Source organism: Liolophura sinensis, chromosome 10, assembly GCF_032854445.1.
Source record: "Liolophura sinensis isolate JHLJ2023 chromosome 10, CUHK_Ljap_v2, whole genome shotgun sequence".
Taxonomy (NCBI): Eukaryota; Metazoa; Mollusca; class Polyplacophora; order Chitonida; family Chitonidae; genus Liolophura; species Liolophura sinensis.
In genome coordinates, this window is record NC_088304.1 from 5,921,492 (window position 1) to 5,939,764 (window position 18,273).

At 39.6% G+C, this 18,273-nt stretch overlaps 1 protein-coding gene across 2 annotated transcripts; it reads right to left on the reverse strand.

Annotated features, from left to right (window-relative positions):
• Positions 1-541: 541 nt before the first annotated feature.
• Positions 542-18,167, reverse strand: LOC135476303 (uncharacterized). 2 transcript variants are annotated; one of them, XM_064756291.1, is made up of 12 exons: positions 18,048-18,167; positions 16,436-17,418; positions 14,841-15,036; positions 13,767-13,973; positions 13,264-13,355; positions 12,705-12,918; positions 10,373-10,669; positions 9,183-9,391; positions 6,833-6,950; positions 5,576-5,758; positions 2,903-3,075; positions 542-1,707 (listed from the first exon to the last, which is right to left on the reverse strand). In XM_064756291.1, the coding sequence occupies exons 2-12, from the start codon at positions 17,273-17,275 to the stop codon at positions 1,543-1,545; spliced, it is 2,694 nt and encodes an 897-aa protein (XP_064612361.1). In that variant the 5' UTR covers positions 17,276-17,418; positions 18,048-18,167; the 3' UTR covers positions 542-1,542. The 2 variants fall into 2 exon arrangements, with proteins under 2 accessions (XP_064612361.1, XP_064612362.1); XM_064756292.1 differs by lacking the exon at positions 542-1,707 and adding an exon at positions 4,859-4,901 and having other exon boundaries at positions 3,009-3,075.
• Positions 18,168-18,273: the final 106 nt, after the last annotated feature.

Consider the following 18,273-nt stretch of genomic DNA (forward strand, 5'->3'; position numbering starts at 1 on the left):
AAAATCAATTGAACTCCTAGAATCTGGAAAAGTGAGCAACTTAGTCATGGACGACATTTTGTAGGTCGTTTAGGGAAGAATGATCACCATCTAACCTGGAGATGTTATCGGAAATATGTAAAATAGTTTTTCGCTGATTATCTTAAAAGGGTACACAACAGCACATCAAAGTGTAGCAGTAGTAGAAATCAATGGGGATTTGGGATGGGTTGGGAACTGTTACTGAGTTCCATCTCTTTTGTCATCAAAGGTAAAAACAGTCCCACTAATGAAAAATGTTAGGCAACCGTCGATATTAATATACCGATCATCTCTCACCAGAGGCACAAATAATAACACCTTTTTCACAAATCTTGAACCTCTCAATTCTCTCCATTGTTGGAGTACTCTAAAATACTTCTTGTGAAACACTTTTCAGATGCTCACTTTCAAGCAAATGTGACTGAATATAGTTGCCAAAAATTTCTTACAGGCCACATGATACAATAGCACTTCTGTTACCTTTTTGTTAACGATAAAAAGAATTCATACTCCGAAGTCCAAACTCCTCTACTGTAGAGAGCTACAAGAATATTGCATAGTTTACAATGTGTGCAGACATATGGTGTACTCAGAGCGTGCTAACAGGGAGAAACGTTTAAAAGTGTCAATAGTAACTCAAAAAAACTGACTAACATTTACACATGGTAACGTAACAACCAATAAAGCAAGGCCTACAGTCAACGCACCATAAAGCTAGGCCAGACCATTTTGTAGTGACTTATGAGAACAAATACCATTGAAACTCCTTAAATGTTACGGATTCAAAAATGAGCTGAAAATTGCACGTGCATGCGAACAATGCAACATTTCTCTACACGGGTAAAAATAAACACCGAATTGTGATTATCAAAAACAAGCAGCAGATAACAGTTCATAGTGCCCAAGTGACAAGTATCACCGCACCTAAAATATAATCCACAACAACACTGTATTTGGCAAAGCAGATGTAGTCATAACGCATATTGTACGCCTGGTTTCTTCTTGTAACTTCACCAACCCAAAAGCATTCCTAATAATTCATATAAATAGATATCTTTGGTGATTAAAACTCAAGGAGACTGATCAACTCCAGTATAAAAATATTTTTAAAAATCTTCAGAAGGCTTCACACCTTGAAGTCTTAAAGCAGAGATGTATAACACACACACACACACAGACTGCCCAGAAAATAACAATACCTCAGTCACGCAGGTAGCCTCAAATTCCAGCCACATCCTGTGGCGTCCCTATCAGCGATATTTTTAAAGGCTTTGTTGTCAAACCTCCAGCTGCAACAGATGCAGAAGCTTTTCACAGTAGTCCTTTTATCAGCTACTAGAGAAGTTTTCAATAAAATGGCTCTATTTGGGAGTGTTCCCTTCATGTATGTATAATTTTTCTTCACTTTTTGCTGAAAGAATATATTCCTTGAGGGTTTGATGTTATTTATCACTGTAAAACACACCTGCTTCTTGTCAGCAATACAGGGGTGTTTAACGAGAATAAGACAGGTCTAGATGTCTAATAGAGCACTTCATCCTTGGAGAAGAGCCGGGCGCACTTGTCCATGATGGCCAGAAGACGCGAGGCAGAATTGTTTATGATGGTTTCCAGTTCCTGTGCCGTCTTGTTCGCAACCTTGGCTTTTACAGAAGACAAGTCACCGGGCCACAAAAGGCCTAATACCTGAGGATACAGAAAACACTCCTCAGTATCTTATAATGTAAGTAACAGTTTATCATTATTGAGGATTGCACTATCTCGACACAGCACCAATTCTGATAACTGCTGATAACTGGTTCTCCAACCTCTCAGGATCTGAATCGGTTCTATATACAGAAAGTACCATTACCCAACAATGACAAACCTGTTACTACAAATCCACTTTCTACATTACATCTACCAACCTGACCTTTAAATTGGTTTCATTATTTTTATATTATTTCTTCACCAGCTTCTAGATGCTTTAAAAGCCATCCTGTACTACTTTCATTCTATTTGATCATGCTTTCCACAGAGGAAGTCTATGGTCATTTTCAAAGGGTGGAGAAACCGACGTCTAACACCACTGAATCAATGCGGGCCTTCCATACATTTGATTACTGTTCAATGCAATACTCAAAAATGTTTTATATAAGCAATGATACGCAGTGTATTATGAGTGAAAGAAACCAGAGTGCCATTAGTAAAGGCAATCAGTACTGTTGGTATTACGTTGTCAAGGTAATTACGTAAACCTAGCAATACGTGTGCTTTGTGAAATGGGGCCATGTCACTTTCATATCACACTGGTGGAAGGCAAATGGTTGCCAGCAAACTTTGTGTAACACTACACCAGAGCACCATTTGAAATAATATAGACTTGTATACAACAAGAATATATAAATGTAATTCTGAACTTCCAAATCTGCTTTCAAGGAATATTTGAATAATATTTTCACGTGGGTTATGCAATGTTTTGTACAAATCTACATAATTTATTTATTTATTTGATTGTTCTTGCCAGAATAAATTTTTTTTATTTATTACAATGTCAGTTTTACAAGTGGAGGAAAATGGGGTGCCGAGGGAAACTACTGACCTTTGGCACGTTACTTAGGAACCTTCCCACATGTGACATACAGGTATGCTCACCACATTGGTTAGACTGCATAACTGCTTACGGGTCCTGACAAGCTGTTAATGTCACAAAGATCACACAAACAGCGTGAGTGCGGGATACAAATTCCCTTTCCAAGGTTAGGTTTGAACCTACATCTCTTAAGCCCTAGCGACTTAAAAGTCAAGCACTTTCATGTAAAACAGTACACTATCATCTGACATGTTCTCTAGTTTTAGATTTCCATGATCTGCATGTTGGACAGACGGGATTGTCTCTCACCTCTTGTCCGAAGGTACAGATGCGGTTGACCTTGCGGGTGCCCTCAACACACCTGAAGCATCCTAGGAGTTGAGCGACAGAGCGTGGGAATTGACAGTTGTAAAAGTAGTTGAGGATCCAGCTCATGGATAGGTTTAGGAAACCCTGGCTGGTCTCAAAGTGAACCAGGTGACCTGCGAGACAAACACAAACAGGGAAACACTTTATACGTAGACTGATTAATTGGCTGACTGTTCAGCTCTGAGACAGGATCAGGAAACTCTGGCTGGTCTTAAAGTGAACCAGGTGACCTGAGGGGCAAACACACACAGGTAAACACTTTATATGTAGACTGATTAACTGGATGACAGTTCAGCTCTGAGACAGGATCAGGAAACCCTGGCTGGTCTTAAAGTGAACCAGGTGACCTGAGGGGCAAACACACACAGGTAAACACCTTATACGTAGACTGATAAATCTGCTGACTGTTCAGCTCTGAGACAGGATCAGGAAACCATGGCTGGTCTCAAAGTGAACCAGGTGACCTGCGAGACAAACACACACAGGTAAACACTGTATATGTAGACTGATTAATTGGATGACTGTTCAGCTCTGAGACAGGATCAGGAAACACCGGCTGGTCTTAAAGTGAACCAGGTGACCTGTGAGTCAAACACACACAGGTAAACACCTTATAAGTAGACTGATTAATTGGCTGACTGTTCAGCCCTGAGACAGGATCAGGAAACCCTGGCTGGTCTCAAAGTGAACCAGGTGACCTGAGGGGCAAACACACACAGGTAAACACTTTATATGTAGACTGATTAACTGGATGACTGTTCAGCTCTGAGACAGGATCAGGAAATCCTGGCTGGTCTCAAAGTGAACCAGGTGACCTGAGGGGCAAACACACACAGGTAAACACCTTATACCTAGACTGATTAATTGGCTGACTGTTCAGCCCTGAGACAGGATCAGGAAACCCTGGCTGGTCTCAAAATGAACCAGGTGACCTGAGGGGCAAACACACACAGGTAAACACTTTATATGTAGACTGATTAACTGGATGACTGTTCAGCTCTGAGACAGGATCAGGAAACCCTGGCTGGTCTCAAAATGAACCAGGTGACCTGAGGGGCAAACACACACAGGTAAACACTTTATATGTAGACTGATTAACTGGATGACAGTTCAGCTCTGAGACAGGATCAGGAAATCCTGGCTGGTCTCAAAGTGAACCAGGTGACCTGAGGGGCAAACACACACAGGTAAACACCTTATACGTAGACTGATTAATTGGCTGACTGTTCAGCCCTGAGACAGGATCAAGAAACCCTGGCTGGTCTCAAAATGAACCAGGTGACCTGAGGGACAAACAGATAAACGCAGATTGATTGACTGTCCAGTTCATGGACAGTTTCGCAGTAAACCAAGTTACCTGGGCACAAAAATGTAAATTTTATTCAGTTATTTAAACAAATTTAATCATTGTTTAATGCCATACTAAAGAATTTTCCGCTTAAATGATGGCTGTCAGTTTTCAGACAATTTGGGACAGATTTCTGCTGTACATGGGGAATTTACTGACCAGTGTGATAATCAAGTCTGGCCAGGATGCCTGTGTTAAACAGAAACAGCCTGGTAAATAGTGGATAATATTTACTTTAAATTATTACAGTGTATTACAATCATCTTTCTTGCATAACAAACAACTGCTCTGTCATTAGTCTTTAGAGTGGAATAATCCAAACTATCAGTTAATGACTCATAGAGGTACTCATAAGGATTGAATACTTGGGGTTGAATGTCATACTTATCAATTTTCACTCAACCGACAATGAGGAGTCACTGGATGTGTGTACAGACACTGTGTCTCCTGGTGGCAGGGCGAGTCCATGCCGCCAAAATTTTGCAGCCACTGAAGTATTGCGCCAAAGACACCAGACATGACACCCCACCCAGTCACATTATACTTACCCCAGGCCGACCAATCCTGTTTCCTTGCTCTAACCTCTAAGCGCTGTATGAACATACAGAAGTCACACAGTAATTACACCAGGAGTGTTATTGCATGTTTTGAGTCCTACAGCTGAAAGATTCACACAGTGGGTAACACCGGGTTTGAACTCAGATTTCCACATCCAAAGTCAGGCGTTCCACAAAGTTAACAGGGAGTTAACAGGGAAATTCCCCTTTAGATACTGCTAGTATAAGTGTTGTATTGTGAATGTTAGCAGGCCTTACACATAATCTGTTTTAATCTGGTCTTGCAGTGGAACTGTAGGCTTGGTGACCACCTACTGTTTAATCCACCGCAACGCTGCATATCAGGACCAGTCATGTACGTTATTGTTAGAATTATATGTCTGTAAACCTTGTTAAAACTTATTTGTTACTATGCTGTATGTTTTTGTATAAAAATGTACTGTCACTTGTCAAGTGTACCCAGAGCCCCGGAACCACCGACTCTGCGATACAATTGTGCCATAGCTGAAGTTACACCAGCTAGTGTGAATCTGTCTAATTTATATGTGCATGTTTTCCTATCGTTCATGAAGTGTTCAGTAGATAAGTAAATCCTGCCTTGAGTGTTCCTGATTACAAATTGTGACCGGCATCACAATATTGGGACTATAGACCTGCTGTTGTTGTACATGTGTAACAGCGGATGATACATCGTTGTTCACTACTTACCCTTATAACCGACATGCCCTAGCTTAGGGTGGGGCATGCGTGTGAGCCACATCACTATGAAGTACTCTAGCTGTATACGCTGTTTCTTGCTGAGAGAGGTGATTTGTCGCACGTAGCTCTCGGGGCGAGGCAGAATGACCTCCTGTGGGGTGATGGTCTTTGGCTTGGGGACAGTCATTAGAGCTGTGGAGAGAAAGTTTGCTGTCAGATAACACCAATTTATGGGTACAGGTACCTGTTCAGCAGTAAACTAGAAGATTTGTACATATGTATGTATGCCTGGGGTTTTACATTGTACTAAGCAAATTTTCAGTCATATGACAACGAGGAGTCATCTGGTGTGGGTACATATACTTTGTCTTCCTGTGGACAGGCGAGTCCACGTGCCACCACTGCACCACTGAAGACACCAGACATGACACACTACCCAGTCACACTATACTGACACCTGGCCGAGCAGTCCTATTTCCTTGCTCTAACCTCTCAGTGCTGAGCACAAAATGAGGCAGCAACATGAACCATTTTTAAAGTCTTCGGTATGACCCACCCAGGTTTGGTCCCAGGTCTCCTTTCTTTGAGGTGGGTGCTCTCAACTGTTAGACTTTAAGAAGATTTGTAAGGTGTCCTGACCAAACAATGGTGACCTATGTCTATATAGACATTACAGCAGCACAGGACATTCATAGCTTACAACTTAGAGCTCAACATAAAAGATGCTCATTGTGGAGGTCAATCTTAATTGACAGCCACCTTTTTCTGATGTATCTGTTATCAGGTGCACACATACACATTCTTGAATCAATGAATCAATTGAGGTGAATCAATTCTTTGAGCCGACAATAATATATTACCACTCAAGGATGTCTCTCTTATGAAAGAGAGGCCTACTTCATGGATGTAGGGTGGCGTCCAGAGTAAATCAACACTTCCTGACATCCATTACTGAGGTGAATTTCACATTTATGCAGTACTGAGGTGAATTTTACTGTCAGCCATTACTGTGGTAAATTTTACAGTTATCCATTACCGAGGTGAATTTTACAGCTATCCATTACTGAGATGAAATTTTCACTTATCCATTACTGAGGTGTATTTTACAGTTATCCATTACTGATGTGAACTCACCTGACAGATATCCATTACTGAGGTGAATCTTACCTGACAGGTATCCATTACTGAGGTGAATCTTACCTGACAGATATCCATTACTGAGGTAAATCTTACCTGACAGATATCCATTACTGAGGTGAATCTTACCTGACAGATATCCATTACTAATGTGTGCCTTGTATGGTTTGAACCAGGGTTCTACCCAGGCTGTGGTCAGAGACCTTGTGGGAAGCTGAACCAGGGTGGTGGGAGGTACGTGGTAAAGCTACAACATCACCACAGCAACATGTATAAGTTACTCTGCCAGTAAACATGACATATTTCATTTGATGGATTAGTGTTCAGTACAGAACACAAGAACACACTTTACTATACTGTAGCTTCATAGGATGTCTAAACCCACCAGCCTTCTGGCAAGTAACTGACAAACTTAACTACATAACAGGCACAAGTTTTCACCTACCGAACAAGACCACTGCCATATTGTTAAGTTTGTTCCTCACTCAATGTTCCTTCACAATGTCCAAGTTTAAGAGTAGACATACATAAACTGCTCCATAAACTCCCACTAATGACTTTCTCTTCACTTTTTTTTTGTGTATTCAAGAACACAGTATTCAAGAAGTACATGTAACATACAGAACATATGTCATTAAAAACTAGTTCAAAAAAATATGTTCATTCAGACCAGAGTTCAGAGTTCAAATTCAAGGTCGTACCAAAGACCAACAAGAGTTAACACAACCATGCCACAACAAATGCATTTGTTTGAAATGTATGAAAGAATACCAGCAGCATTGTGGTGAGAACAACCCCTGAGGGGAATCTTCATGGGTGTTGATGATAGGTATGTGGTTACCATGACAACCGTGCAAGTGGACAAATGTGTCCACCACAAATGAAAAATAAGGCGGAACATAGTTGGAGTTGTAGCCCGGACACGAAATCACTTCTATTTATGTAGTGTATATAAGGAAAACAGCTACCCGGTTACCATGATAACTGCAAAAATGAACAAATGTAAGTCGTGACACATCATCCTTCGTGTATCTTTGTATCCACCATAAATTAACACTCTATGTGGAAAACTGTTGGAGTTATAGCCCAGACATGAAATCATATCTATTTATATACTGTGAAGTATTTAATTTTTGTGTGGAACTAATTTTCGTGGATTTCGCAGTCAATAATTTACCGCAAAAAAATAATTCCAGCAAAATATCTTGGAAGATTTTAAGATTTGTTTTTCAGTATTCTCTTAAAAAAATTAATTCCTGCGAACATATTTTTGGAGAAAATCCGCGAAAATAAATTCCAGTGAATAATAAGTACTTTACAGTAGTATACATGGGGAAAATGGGAATCTGGTAACAATGACAACCGCGTAAATGGACAAATGTCAGTCGCGACACATCCTCATCTGTTCATGCATGCATCCACCAAAAATGAAAACTCTACGGGAAAAACAGTTGGACCCTGAGCCTGGACAAGAAATTATATCTATAGATAGATATAGTATATACAAGGAAACTGGCGATCTGGTAACCATGACAACCGTGGAAATGAACACATGTGAGTCGCAATACATCATCATCTGTGTATGTATATATCCACGGAAATGAAAACTCTACACAGAAAACAGTTGGAGTTATAGCCCGAACAGGAAATCACATCTATTTATATAGTAAATATAAGGAATATGGCTATCTGGTTACCACGACAACCGTGAAAATGGACAAATTTGAGACACAGCATCATCTGTTTATGTATGTAACCACCAAAAACGAGTTATAGCCCGGACACAAAATCATAAATATCTTCATAGTATATATAGGGAAACTGGTGATCTGGTAACCATGACAACCGTGAAAAATGGACAAATGTGAGTGAAGACATAAAGTCATCTGTGTATCCATGAATCCAACAAAAATTAAAACTCTATGTTGAAAACTGTTGGAGTTACAGCCCGGACACGAATATGGACAGACGGACAAAATCACTATAACATAAAACACTCAACCTATTGGTGGGATGTATAAAAATGGTTGTTGCCTCGCTTGGTGCTAAGCACTGAGAGGTTAGAACAAGGAAATAGGATTGGTTGGCCCGATGTTAGTATAATGTGACTGGGTGGGGTATCGTATCTGGTGTCTTTGGCATGACGTGCCTCTTCATCGTCAAATCACTGAAAAACTGTTAAGTGCGATGTTGAGCCCAAGCCTTCATTCATTCATTCAAATGGCCAAAATGAGCAGATCTGCAGAAGTCTTTCTCATGCAGCAATTTCCGGCAGAGTTTCTGTACACCAAGCCCAAACTTCAATCTAAGTTGGCCACTACATGAGAATGGTCTCCAGGCTGAATTAGACAGAAAGTGAGGCTCGGTATACAAATTCACTTCATGCGATTGCTCCTTGAAAAAGGCCTAAGGGGTGTACAAAAAACATTTAGATAACAAGTTGTTTTATTTCAAACAACCTGGCCAACGTTCTTCTCACCCCTAGAAGTCTGTCAATGTAGAAAGCGAGGGCCTGAGCAAGATAGTGCTGGTCGGGTCCAGTCTGTGTCATGACCATGGCACTGTCCACTCCGTCCACCCGGTCAGTGTCAAAGGTCACCATGAACTGACTGTCCGTATCCAGTAGTGGGTAGGAGCCAGATATCTCACTACCTTTCACCTCGCTCAGCCAGGTCTTCTCATCCACACCTGCGGCACAATTCACATCAAATATGCACGTGTAATAAAGAGTACTCAACAATATTACAAAACATTCCATAGGCAGTATACTGTCAGTTCTTTGCTCACGTCCAACAGAGACTGTGTTTCTTAGCAAAACTTGAATCAAGCGCTGAAATTAAATTTTGTTTGCTTAAACAATACATGAAATGTTTAGTTCTTATTCCCAGTACTGAGGACATGATATGATCTAACATATAAAACTACAAATCAGCTTCTCAGCTTACTTCTGGGATTATTAGAGGACTCTACAGTTTTCAAAACAACTTTGTTTGAGCAAGAGCCCGAATTGGAGATGCTTAGCTGTTCATGCATTTCCATTATGTTCATCAATGGTGTTATCTTCCGAACTCTGATGCAAAACATACATAAAATATAGGGGTTATTAAGAAACTAAAAATATGTCTTAAAACCCAAATTTTATATTCTTAATTCTTATTTCTTCATTTTCTTAAAACCACACTCTTAGTTTTATAGCACCTTTTCATGTATTCTTTAAACAAAAACAAAAAAAATCATTTAGTTTGGTCCAGAGCGCTCAGTGCAAGACACCAGGCTTTGGCAAGTAACTGAGAAAACAGTCCCACACATTTTCACATGTGTTTCATACTAGTGGAAGGTAAGTGATCTCCAACTAGCGTCATGTAAGAATACCTGAACACTTATGCTTTACTGCAACTGAGAAATGTTGGTACCGGTAGTTTACAAGAAGCAAGTCTTAGTCAGACTGAAGACTTTCGCCTGAATATGCCGACTACTTTGAATGACAGGCTCTTTAGGAATGTAGGCTACGTTAATGTGAAGAATTGATTTGTTCCAAAACACAAGGTCATGAAGGTGACCATGAAATACCACAAACAAAGGTTACCAATCCTTAAATCTTGTAACAGAAAAATTTGAGTTTGCATAGTAATACATCTCGTATGATTTTCCTTCCTCCCAAGATCTTACCTTTCATTCCCAAATGAGTCATCAGTCGTTTCTCAGCTGACCGCCGTGACTTTTTCTGCTCTCTGAACAATGCCTGGCTACACTGTTTGTGCTCCGCCTGCATCTGTTCTTTCACCGCCACCTCCTCCTCCTCCACAACATCCTCTGGAATAGGCCCCTTCCTTATGTGCATTATGTCATTTTCACTGAGCTTCTGTCCATCACCTGGCGATGAGGTCTCTTTGATGAACAGTGTCACACCATCCTGAACCACTGGTTCTGAATGCACGCCACTCTTGAGCACAATTGTAAACAGCCCTGGATGTGAACGGAAAAACAGACAAAGCTTTACTACATAGAGGATATACAATGAGTGATCCATTATATTAAATTTATTAAACAAGTGGTGTAATTTTCATTTGTATACAAATGAACTAGATCTACATGTAAAAGACAACTTCTTGCTGCTCTACAAAGTTGTAAGGTAAGTTTGTAGGTGTTTAATTTCATGAAAATCTGATACTGAGGCATGCTGCTGCCGTTGACGACTGAACTTATGTTTGTGAGTAACTTGTTTTAGGTGTACTGGTACAGCATCAAGCGCTTCTTTTCCTTTTGCCAACCTTTGCTATTTTCACATTTCAAGAAGATAAATTTTAGGCCTATCCAGCATCCCAAAAACTTAACCATTTGGTTCTAAGAAAGTGCTGTCGCGTTGTAGTAAGTGATGACTGGCTGGCTTTGTTTTTTCTTAATGGCAACAAAGAACAGAAGTAGTCTCGCGGACAATTGTACTTTCATTGGATAAGCTTGGTGAGTTCAGGTTCAGGTGACCAATCAAAGTTTGGGGTTATTTATATACTGTTATGTGAACAACTGCCGTCAGCTTCTAAATTTAGCTTGCCACTGTTTACATATGCTGAGCTCAGGGCCTGCTGTCTGCCTCTGCCTTAGAATGTTCCATAATACGCTCAGTTCGGGGCCTGTTTGTTTACAACAAGTCTTCAGTAATTTTCTTATTCTAGAAAACTCCACCAGTCTATATAAGATGTATGAAAGCAGGTCAAAGAAGGAGAACGGAGAATTATTGAGAGTTTTGGATGCTTTCACTGTGTGTTACTTTAGTAGGCCTTTTGTGCTGAATTTTGGTGTCTTTATAGCCTCTGGCTTTGTTATATTTTCACCGAGCACTTGTTCAGTCTGAACTTGTATATTTAATTTGTGTTCTTGTGTACACAGTGCTTATTAGTACACGGACCCTGTCTGTGGAATTTTGTGTATATTTCATCATACACTCAGTTATACTGTGGATTTTCCCTCTTATTTGCGCATTTATGCCTGTATTGTTTTCAGCATTGTGGAATATATGCGTCCGTTTGGACTTGACACCGTTGTACATGTAAGTACTTTAGTATTTGTATAGATACTGCTATCCTTTCTTGTTAAACTTAAGTACTTTAGTATTTGTAAAAGTTTTGTTATCTGTTCTTGTTAAACCTAATAAACTGTTGTAAAATAAAATCTGCTGGTTTTGGTTACTTTTTTGTGCGGCTAAACTGTCATGTATTTCGAACAAGCCATCTCTTTATAATGCAGACAGTTTGGGTCGCAACAATATCAAGCAGAATATTGAAAATTATGGGGTAATACATGTATATAGTAGATGAAGTGAACAGAACACTATAGATGTTCTAGATGTTCACAAGGCATCACAATCAGGACACAATGCTCAAACAGAGTGGTGTCAAAAACTTGAAAAACTGTTTGACGGCATGAGTGAGTCTGTCAACATAATTCTTCACATAGAATAATTACAGCCTGAGCGATTCTGACTCAATGAGGAGACAAACTGCACAACAAACGAGCAAGGTTTCTGGAAGCATGCGAATATCAACGTTGTCCCAGTAGTAATCTTATAAGACAAAGCCACCTGACTGGCTGATTATTGATATTAAACTAAACATGCCCTTGTTTTTCATGAAATTTTCATTCCTGTCATGGTTTGAGTGAAAAACATGTATAGTTTATACTTGACCTATTCATGTTATGGGCCATAGGTTGAAGCAACACGATGATCCTCAGGCTAGTTGTACATGGCTTACATGTACCCTATACACTGTTCACTCTTTTACATAAGATCTTTTACAATGAAATCCGGCTAACCACTCCTTCCTTTTTTCCATACAGATAACATGGGAACACCTGGCTAAGGACCGAGTCCTGAAAACGTACCAATAAGCTGGTCACTTTTAATGAGACCACTCTAAATGTGCTCTCAAGTGACAATCTAAGCGACCGAGTGGGTGGTTTTTATGATAGAAATGAGCAAAAAAAAAAAGAAAATTCAACTTACTGTTGACTTCTGGGAACTTTGAGAAGGCAACAAAGGACTTGCACTGAGGTAAAGCATCACACTTTCTCTTAGCATCATCCAGCCCCACAGCATCATAGACACACCCCCAGGTGACACGAGACTTCGTACACAGGAAGTCAAACATGTTCGGGAAGTTTGACATGTCCACACGTCTGTAACGCGGTCTCGCATGCATCTCACCTTCGTCTCCCTCCTGATAAAAGTGCAATAATAACACATATATTGGAAAAGATAATAACAAGACTATGTAATAATGCAATATTCAAGGATCCATCAGTTATACACAAAAATTAAAGGATACATGGCTTTATTTCGTGACACAGAGCATATGATGTGGCCTAACGTGAAGAAAGTGTAAAATTTCTTCTTGGCAGTGCACAATGTGTAAAATGCACATATCAAATCTATCAACTAAGTCATCTGTTAAATGTCATTAAACCTGTAACGGAAAGATACCTAGGAATTATCTCAGCAAGACAACAATTAACAAGGAAGAGCCCACGAACTTTGAGAAAGCTGGAAAAAGACTGTTTGCTACCTGCATTGGGTGGTGGCCAGGTCGCTCCCCTTGTTCATCTCTTCTGTTCTCATTGTTTCCATCTCCGACATCCAAATATTCTACATTTTTAACTGTAAACAACAAAATACAAATGATCATTATACAAATTTACAAAGGCCCAGCCATGGCCGAATAGGTCAATGAGTAGAATCCAACTGTCAGTGATTTTGCTGTGGCTTTCATTCAGGAAACTTCTCAGACAATAGTTAACATGTGATGGGTTTCAACCAGTACCCCAAATTACTGCATGTAGCAGTTACTTTTGAGCTCCACACTTCAAAGTCTGCACTTCAATTTGTATCTATTCTCTAGCACTGACTACCGGTGAAGTTTATTTATTCATGACAATGCTATAAATACTCTTCTGCAGGGGTTAAAATTATGGGAGGTCGGGTGAGAACGAATGATCACGGCTTAATGCCATTAAGTAGCTTCAAACTAGCTCTTAAAATGATGTGTGGGTAAGTGGCCTAATCTCTCACCCCTGATGTTGGCCATTCGCTTGACGGTGGTGAGTAATCCCTCAGGTGTCACTCTCACGGCTTTACAATCCTGTATCAGCTTGGACACATCCTTCGACAACTCTCGGGGAAGGCTCCGTAACAGTGGTCCTATGATCACATCATAGATCTTCTTCACGTTGGATCTAGCGTTGAATCCTGTACACTGTCCAGATCCGCAAGGAATACCTGCAACGAAAGTCATCAGTGAAAATACAGTGTCTCAAGCAAAACAGTGATGTTTTTATTAAAAGATAAAGGAAACAAATAAAATAACTTCAGGAGTTCTTAAGGAAGAGGGGTGGACCTATATACATAAAACCATTTTTTCTGAGGTACTTAGTAACTCAAATATATCAAGTTTTAATCCAGAATTCCGATGAGGCCATGGAATGTGCCATGTTACGGCAGCCAGAAACACCATGTCACTCCACCTACCCCATGCACATATGGTTACAAGGAAAACCACAGTTTGGCTGCCATCAGCTGAAACATCTGCGTTCTCAGATTATGCAGAAAACAGATTAATCTCTGATTAATCAAAATTGATAAAGTGGTGCATTAGATTTTTTCAATTTTTGTGTGGTTTTGCTGTGATGTTGCATAGCCAAAATATCACAGTTCAAAATGGGTTAAGCTTTGTAAACTAATTCATGTTGGATAACTTATGTGCCTTTAGTCAGGTGTTGTTTTTTCTTTTAATATATTTCTGTGATAACACTGTGAGTACATGTATTTTGGCCAACACCAAATTTAAAAATATATTCCGACAAAGCTCTCAATATAAATAATAAATAGAATTTAAATTTTCTTCCACCTATGGGAAAAATTATTCTAAATATTTTCAGAGCATATTTTGCTTTGCTTTGAATATTTTCCATTTTCTTAACATTTAGAATTTGGGACATTTCATATCAATGCATTCTTACTTTATTTACTAGGGGCAAATGATACTTACAACGAGTTTATCATAACTAACATAATAAGGAAATACTGAAATTACCATCAGTCCAGCACGGTTTATTGAAGTAAAAGATACATTTGAACACACATTACCAATATCAAAACCAGCATAGAAACAATCTTTCTTGTCAGAACACTTCAATTCCCCCAGTCTAAGCTCATCCAGGTCAACCAGCTTAACAGTGTCCTTCACACAGACAAAGTCCTTGGAGGTCACCTTAGTCAATCTCAAGTTTCCTAAGGGGGATGACTCTAGGTAGATGAGGAGGTTAGCGAGTGACTGAATAATCTAAAAAAAAAAAATAAAGCAACACATTTATTAAAAACTAATGCAACTGATAATGAACACAAAAGATAACCACAGCTTGTGCATAGCAGCATGTATATCTGTAAGGAAAAAGTAATTGGTTTCACAAGTCTTTGAATTTTTCCAGAGGTAGTTATGGAGGCTATACTGAAGACATGGAGTAAAAATTCCACACTAGCTAATGAAATCAAATTTTCTTTGCTTGCAAAGAATATGTCAAATTATTGCCATTCAGAATATATGGTAGCATCATAGGTTTTTCATTCTTTAGACATGGCTGATATTTTGTGAAAGGTAATTATATGGGCTATTCTAACATAGTAGCAAAAATCCATTGGATTTGCTGTTCTGAATTTTTTCCAAAAATCTCCAATATAGTCTCTTTAACATGTTAGAACTTTAGTGGCATCTGTATCATGATGCAAAATTGATTGACGTTTAATACTGTACTCTGGAATATTTCACTCATTGCATAGGCAGCTTTACCCTACTCCCTAGAAGGCGCCTCCGTGCTCTAGTGATTAGCCTACTAGAACAGCTCAATGACCCACCAGCTTCTAGCCAATGCAGTTGCAGTGAGTTCAAGTCCAGCTGGATGCTGAAATCTGCTCCGGTGATACCAGCAACCTGCGGCTGGTTGTGGGTTTCCTCTGGAGTCTACTAGGTTTCCTCCCACCATAATGCTGGCGACTGTCATGTAAATGAAATATTCTTCAAGAGTATGGAATAAAACACCAATCAAATAAATAAATCGTATAACTAGTCATTTTCATTTAATTTGAAATGCCTGAAGTAACCCTCCAGCCTTTGGCCAAGTAACAACTTTCCTGCATATGACAGACAGTGATCAAAATATACTGGTCCTACTGAAACTCTAGAGTTTTTCCTACATCCACTATTGCTGTCATTAACCAATGGTTTGTCTTTTTCTCATAACCCAATGTTAATTATCAGGTGTTCTGATTCTTTCCACACTTTCCAGTTTCACCCTACACTTTCCAGTTTCACCCTACACTTTCCAGTTTCACCCACACTTCCCAGTTTCACCTCACACTTTCCCCACACGGAAGAGTGGGGATGAATAGACATTACTACCTTTATTGTTTTCTGGCCAATATCAACATTTCACCCTGAATTATTTCAACCACCCTTAAAAAATTCTTCATCTAGTGTAAACCCAATCCAGTGAGAAAAAACAGGGTCAGCGGGTTGAAAATAATTTTTTTTATTTTATTTTGCTTAATAAATAACATATGAATTTTAAAGAAATAATTTTTTTCTATCAGAATTCCGATAAAAAAACTTAGACTAAAGCCTTTTGTGCACTGTTGGTCAGATTACACCCAACTACCTTAAAAAGTTAATGCTGGCCTTACTGTACCTGTAATTTTTGCTTGACCTTCATTCTGGAGAGGAACTCCGCATGACAGGGCATTCCCATTTCTGTGACCATAATAACACCGTTACCACCGATGTAATTCATCACTGCGTCTCCACGGATACAGTATCCTAGCAACTTCGCGATGTTCGCGTGGTGCAATACACTGTGCAGGAGTATTTCCCGCACCACCTGGAAGTTCATCTCCGCGGTGCACCGATCAAAATTATTGTGGAACTCCTGCAGGCAGCGGGCTTTTGTTGTGAGGTCTCGCCATGGCACCTTCATAGCGACTTCTACCTCGTGATGCAGTCCTTTGTAAACAAGCTTCTTACTGGATGTATCTATCTCTTGATCTACCTGTATGCTATCTATGTCTCTACAAGAAAGTGGACTTTTCACATCCAAGCCATGCAGCATTTCGGATGTGTCAACAATAAAATCCTCAATGTCCGGAATCAGTGATGACATATGCGGAGACATCTTAAGCAAAGTGCTTTTGATTTGAACTAGGGCAGATTCAGACAGTAAGGAGTGGCCGATGTGATGTCTTTTCTGGTTGAACATATTATTTCCTGCCTCCTGTTCGCTCATGTCTTCGTTCAGGTATGGGTCCAGAAGACCGATTTCCCGATCCAGCATGTTAGCTTGCCGGTCAGGATAATGTGGAAATGTGTCTGACATATCGTCTTCTTGCATAGCTAACTTAGTCTTGCTCTTATCCTCTTTCTGAGAAATGCTGAACAACACATACACAACAAACACGAACACAGTGCCAATGAGTATCAAGCGCTGTTTGATGCTTAACTTTATACATCTTCTTCTGAATGCCATCGTGTTCATTTCATTCTGTCAACTACACTTCAAGCATGTCAAAGGGAAGGTTACCCAATCATTCCTGTAGCCACCAGATTAGCACTAGGATTGACAACTAGCTCTTTTTTGGACCATACACATATTAATTCCTGGCTTAGTTGTGCCCTTATCTGAAACACAGAAAAATGAACATAATACATTTGAAATCTTCTGTTTTCTGTTCAAAAGATACATGTAAATATAATCCAGGGCTCTAAATTAGAGGAAAATGTTCTTTTTTTTTTTCAATCTGTGCTATTTTCATGGACTATTTTTGGTTAGGCCAACCAAAGAACTGGTTGCTGGTTACTGGGTATGAACATTTACTTATGCTAGGTAATATTTAATGCACGTGAGAGCAGCGGTAAATGTTTCTTGTCGCCAGTCTCACATATCTGAGGCGGTTTCCCTTCGTAACTCTCGCAAATGTTTTGAGAAACACAGGGAAGATAGAGATCTATGTATGAGGAGAAGGTTATGCATGACTGAAATAAAATTATTCAAGAAATCATGAGGTGTACTTCTTTCAAGTATCAGAGTGCTGTCACACATTTGCTCCTATTTGTTCCTGTCTACCTTGGCAGCAAGTCTGGGTTTAACAAACTGCACAGAATTCTTGGCAACAGAAATGATGGTAAAACTTGCCAAAACTTGAACTGAAGTTCAGTTAATGGTCACCAAATAGATCAAGTTGCTCGCAGATTTTGGCGGATTTTGAATACATTTTGAACTCATTCAAAGTGAGTACCTATCTATTTACCCTGTCATTCCTATTGACCAAGAAATGCCTGTCTGCCATTTATTACGGAATGGTGTCACTATCGAAGACAACTTTCAAAACAAAGGTGACATAGAACCGCATTTTCGTCTGCTTCCTTCCGATGCCGTTGGTCTATTTTTAGCCACAGGTGCCCTCGTTTTGGAAGTGTAGGACGCCAATTGTTTTTATTGGTGGAAATATTGTTGATTATTATTCTGGCAAGAAA

Bases quoted from the DNA above. Each gene is read 5' to 3' on its own strand.
- LOC135476303 (XM_064756291.1), bottom strand. From the start codon at position 17,275: ATGAACACGATGGCATTCAGAAGAAGATGTATAAAGTTAAGCATCAAA. The intron at 12,919-13,263 runs GTAGCAAACAGT...CACTTTTATCAG, and splicing joins CTGGCCACCACCCAATGCAG to GAGGGAGACGAAGGTGAGAT. The intron at 5,759-6,832 runs GTAAGATTCACC...TTCTCTCCACAG, and splicing joins TAGTAATGGATATCTGTCAG to CTCTAATGACTGTCCCCAAG.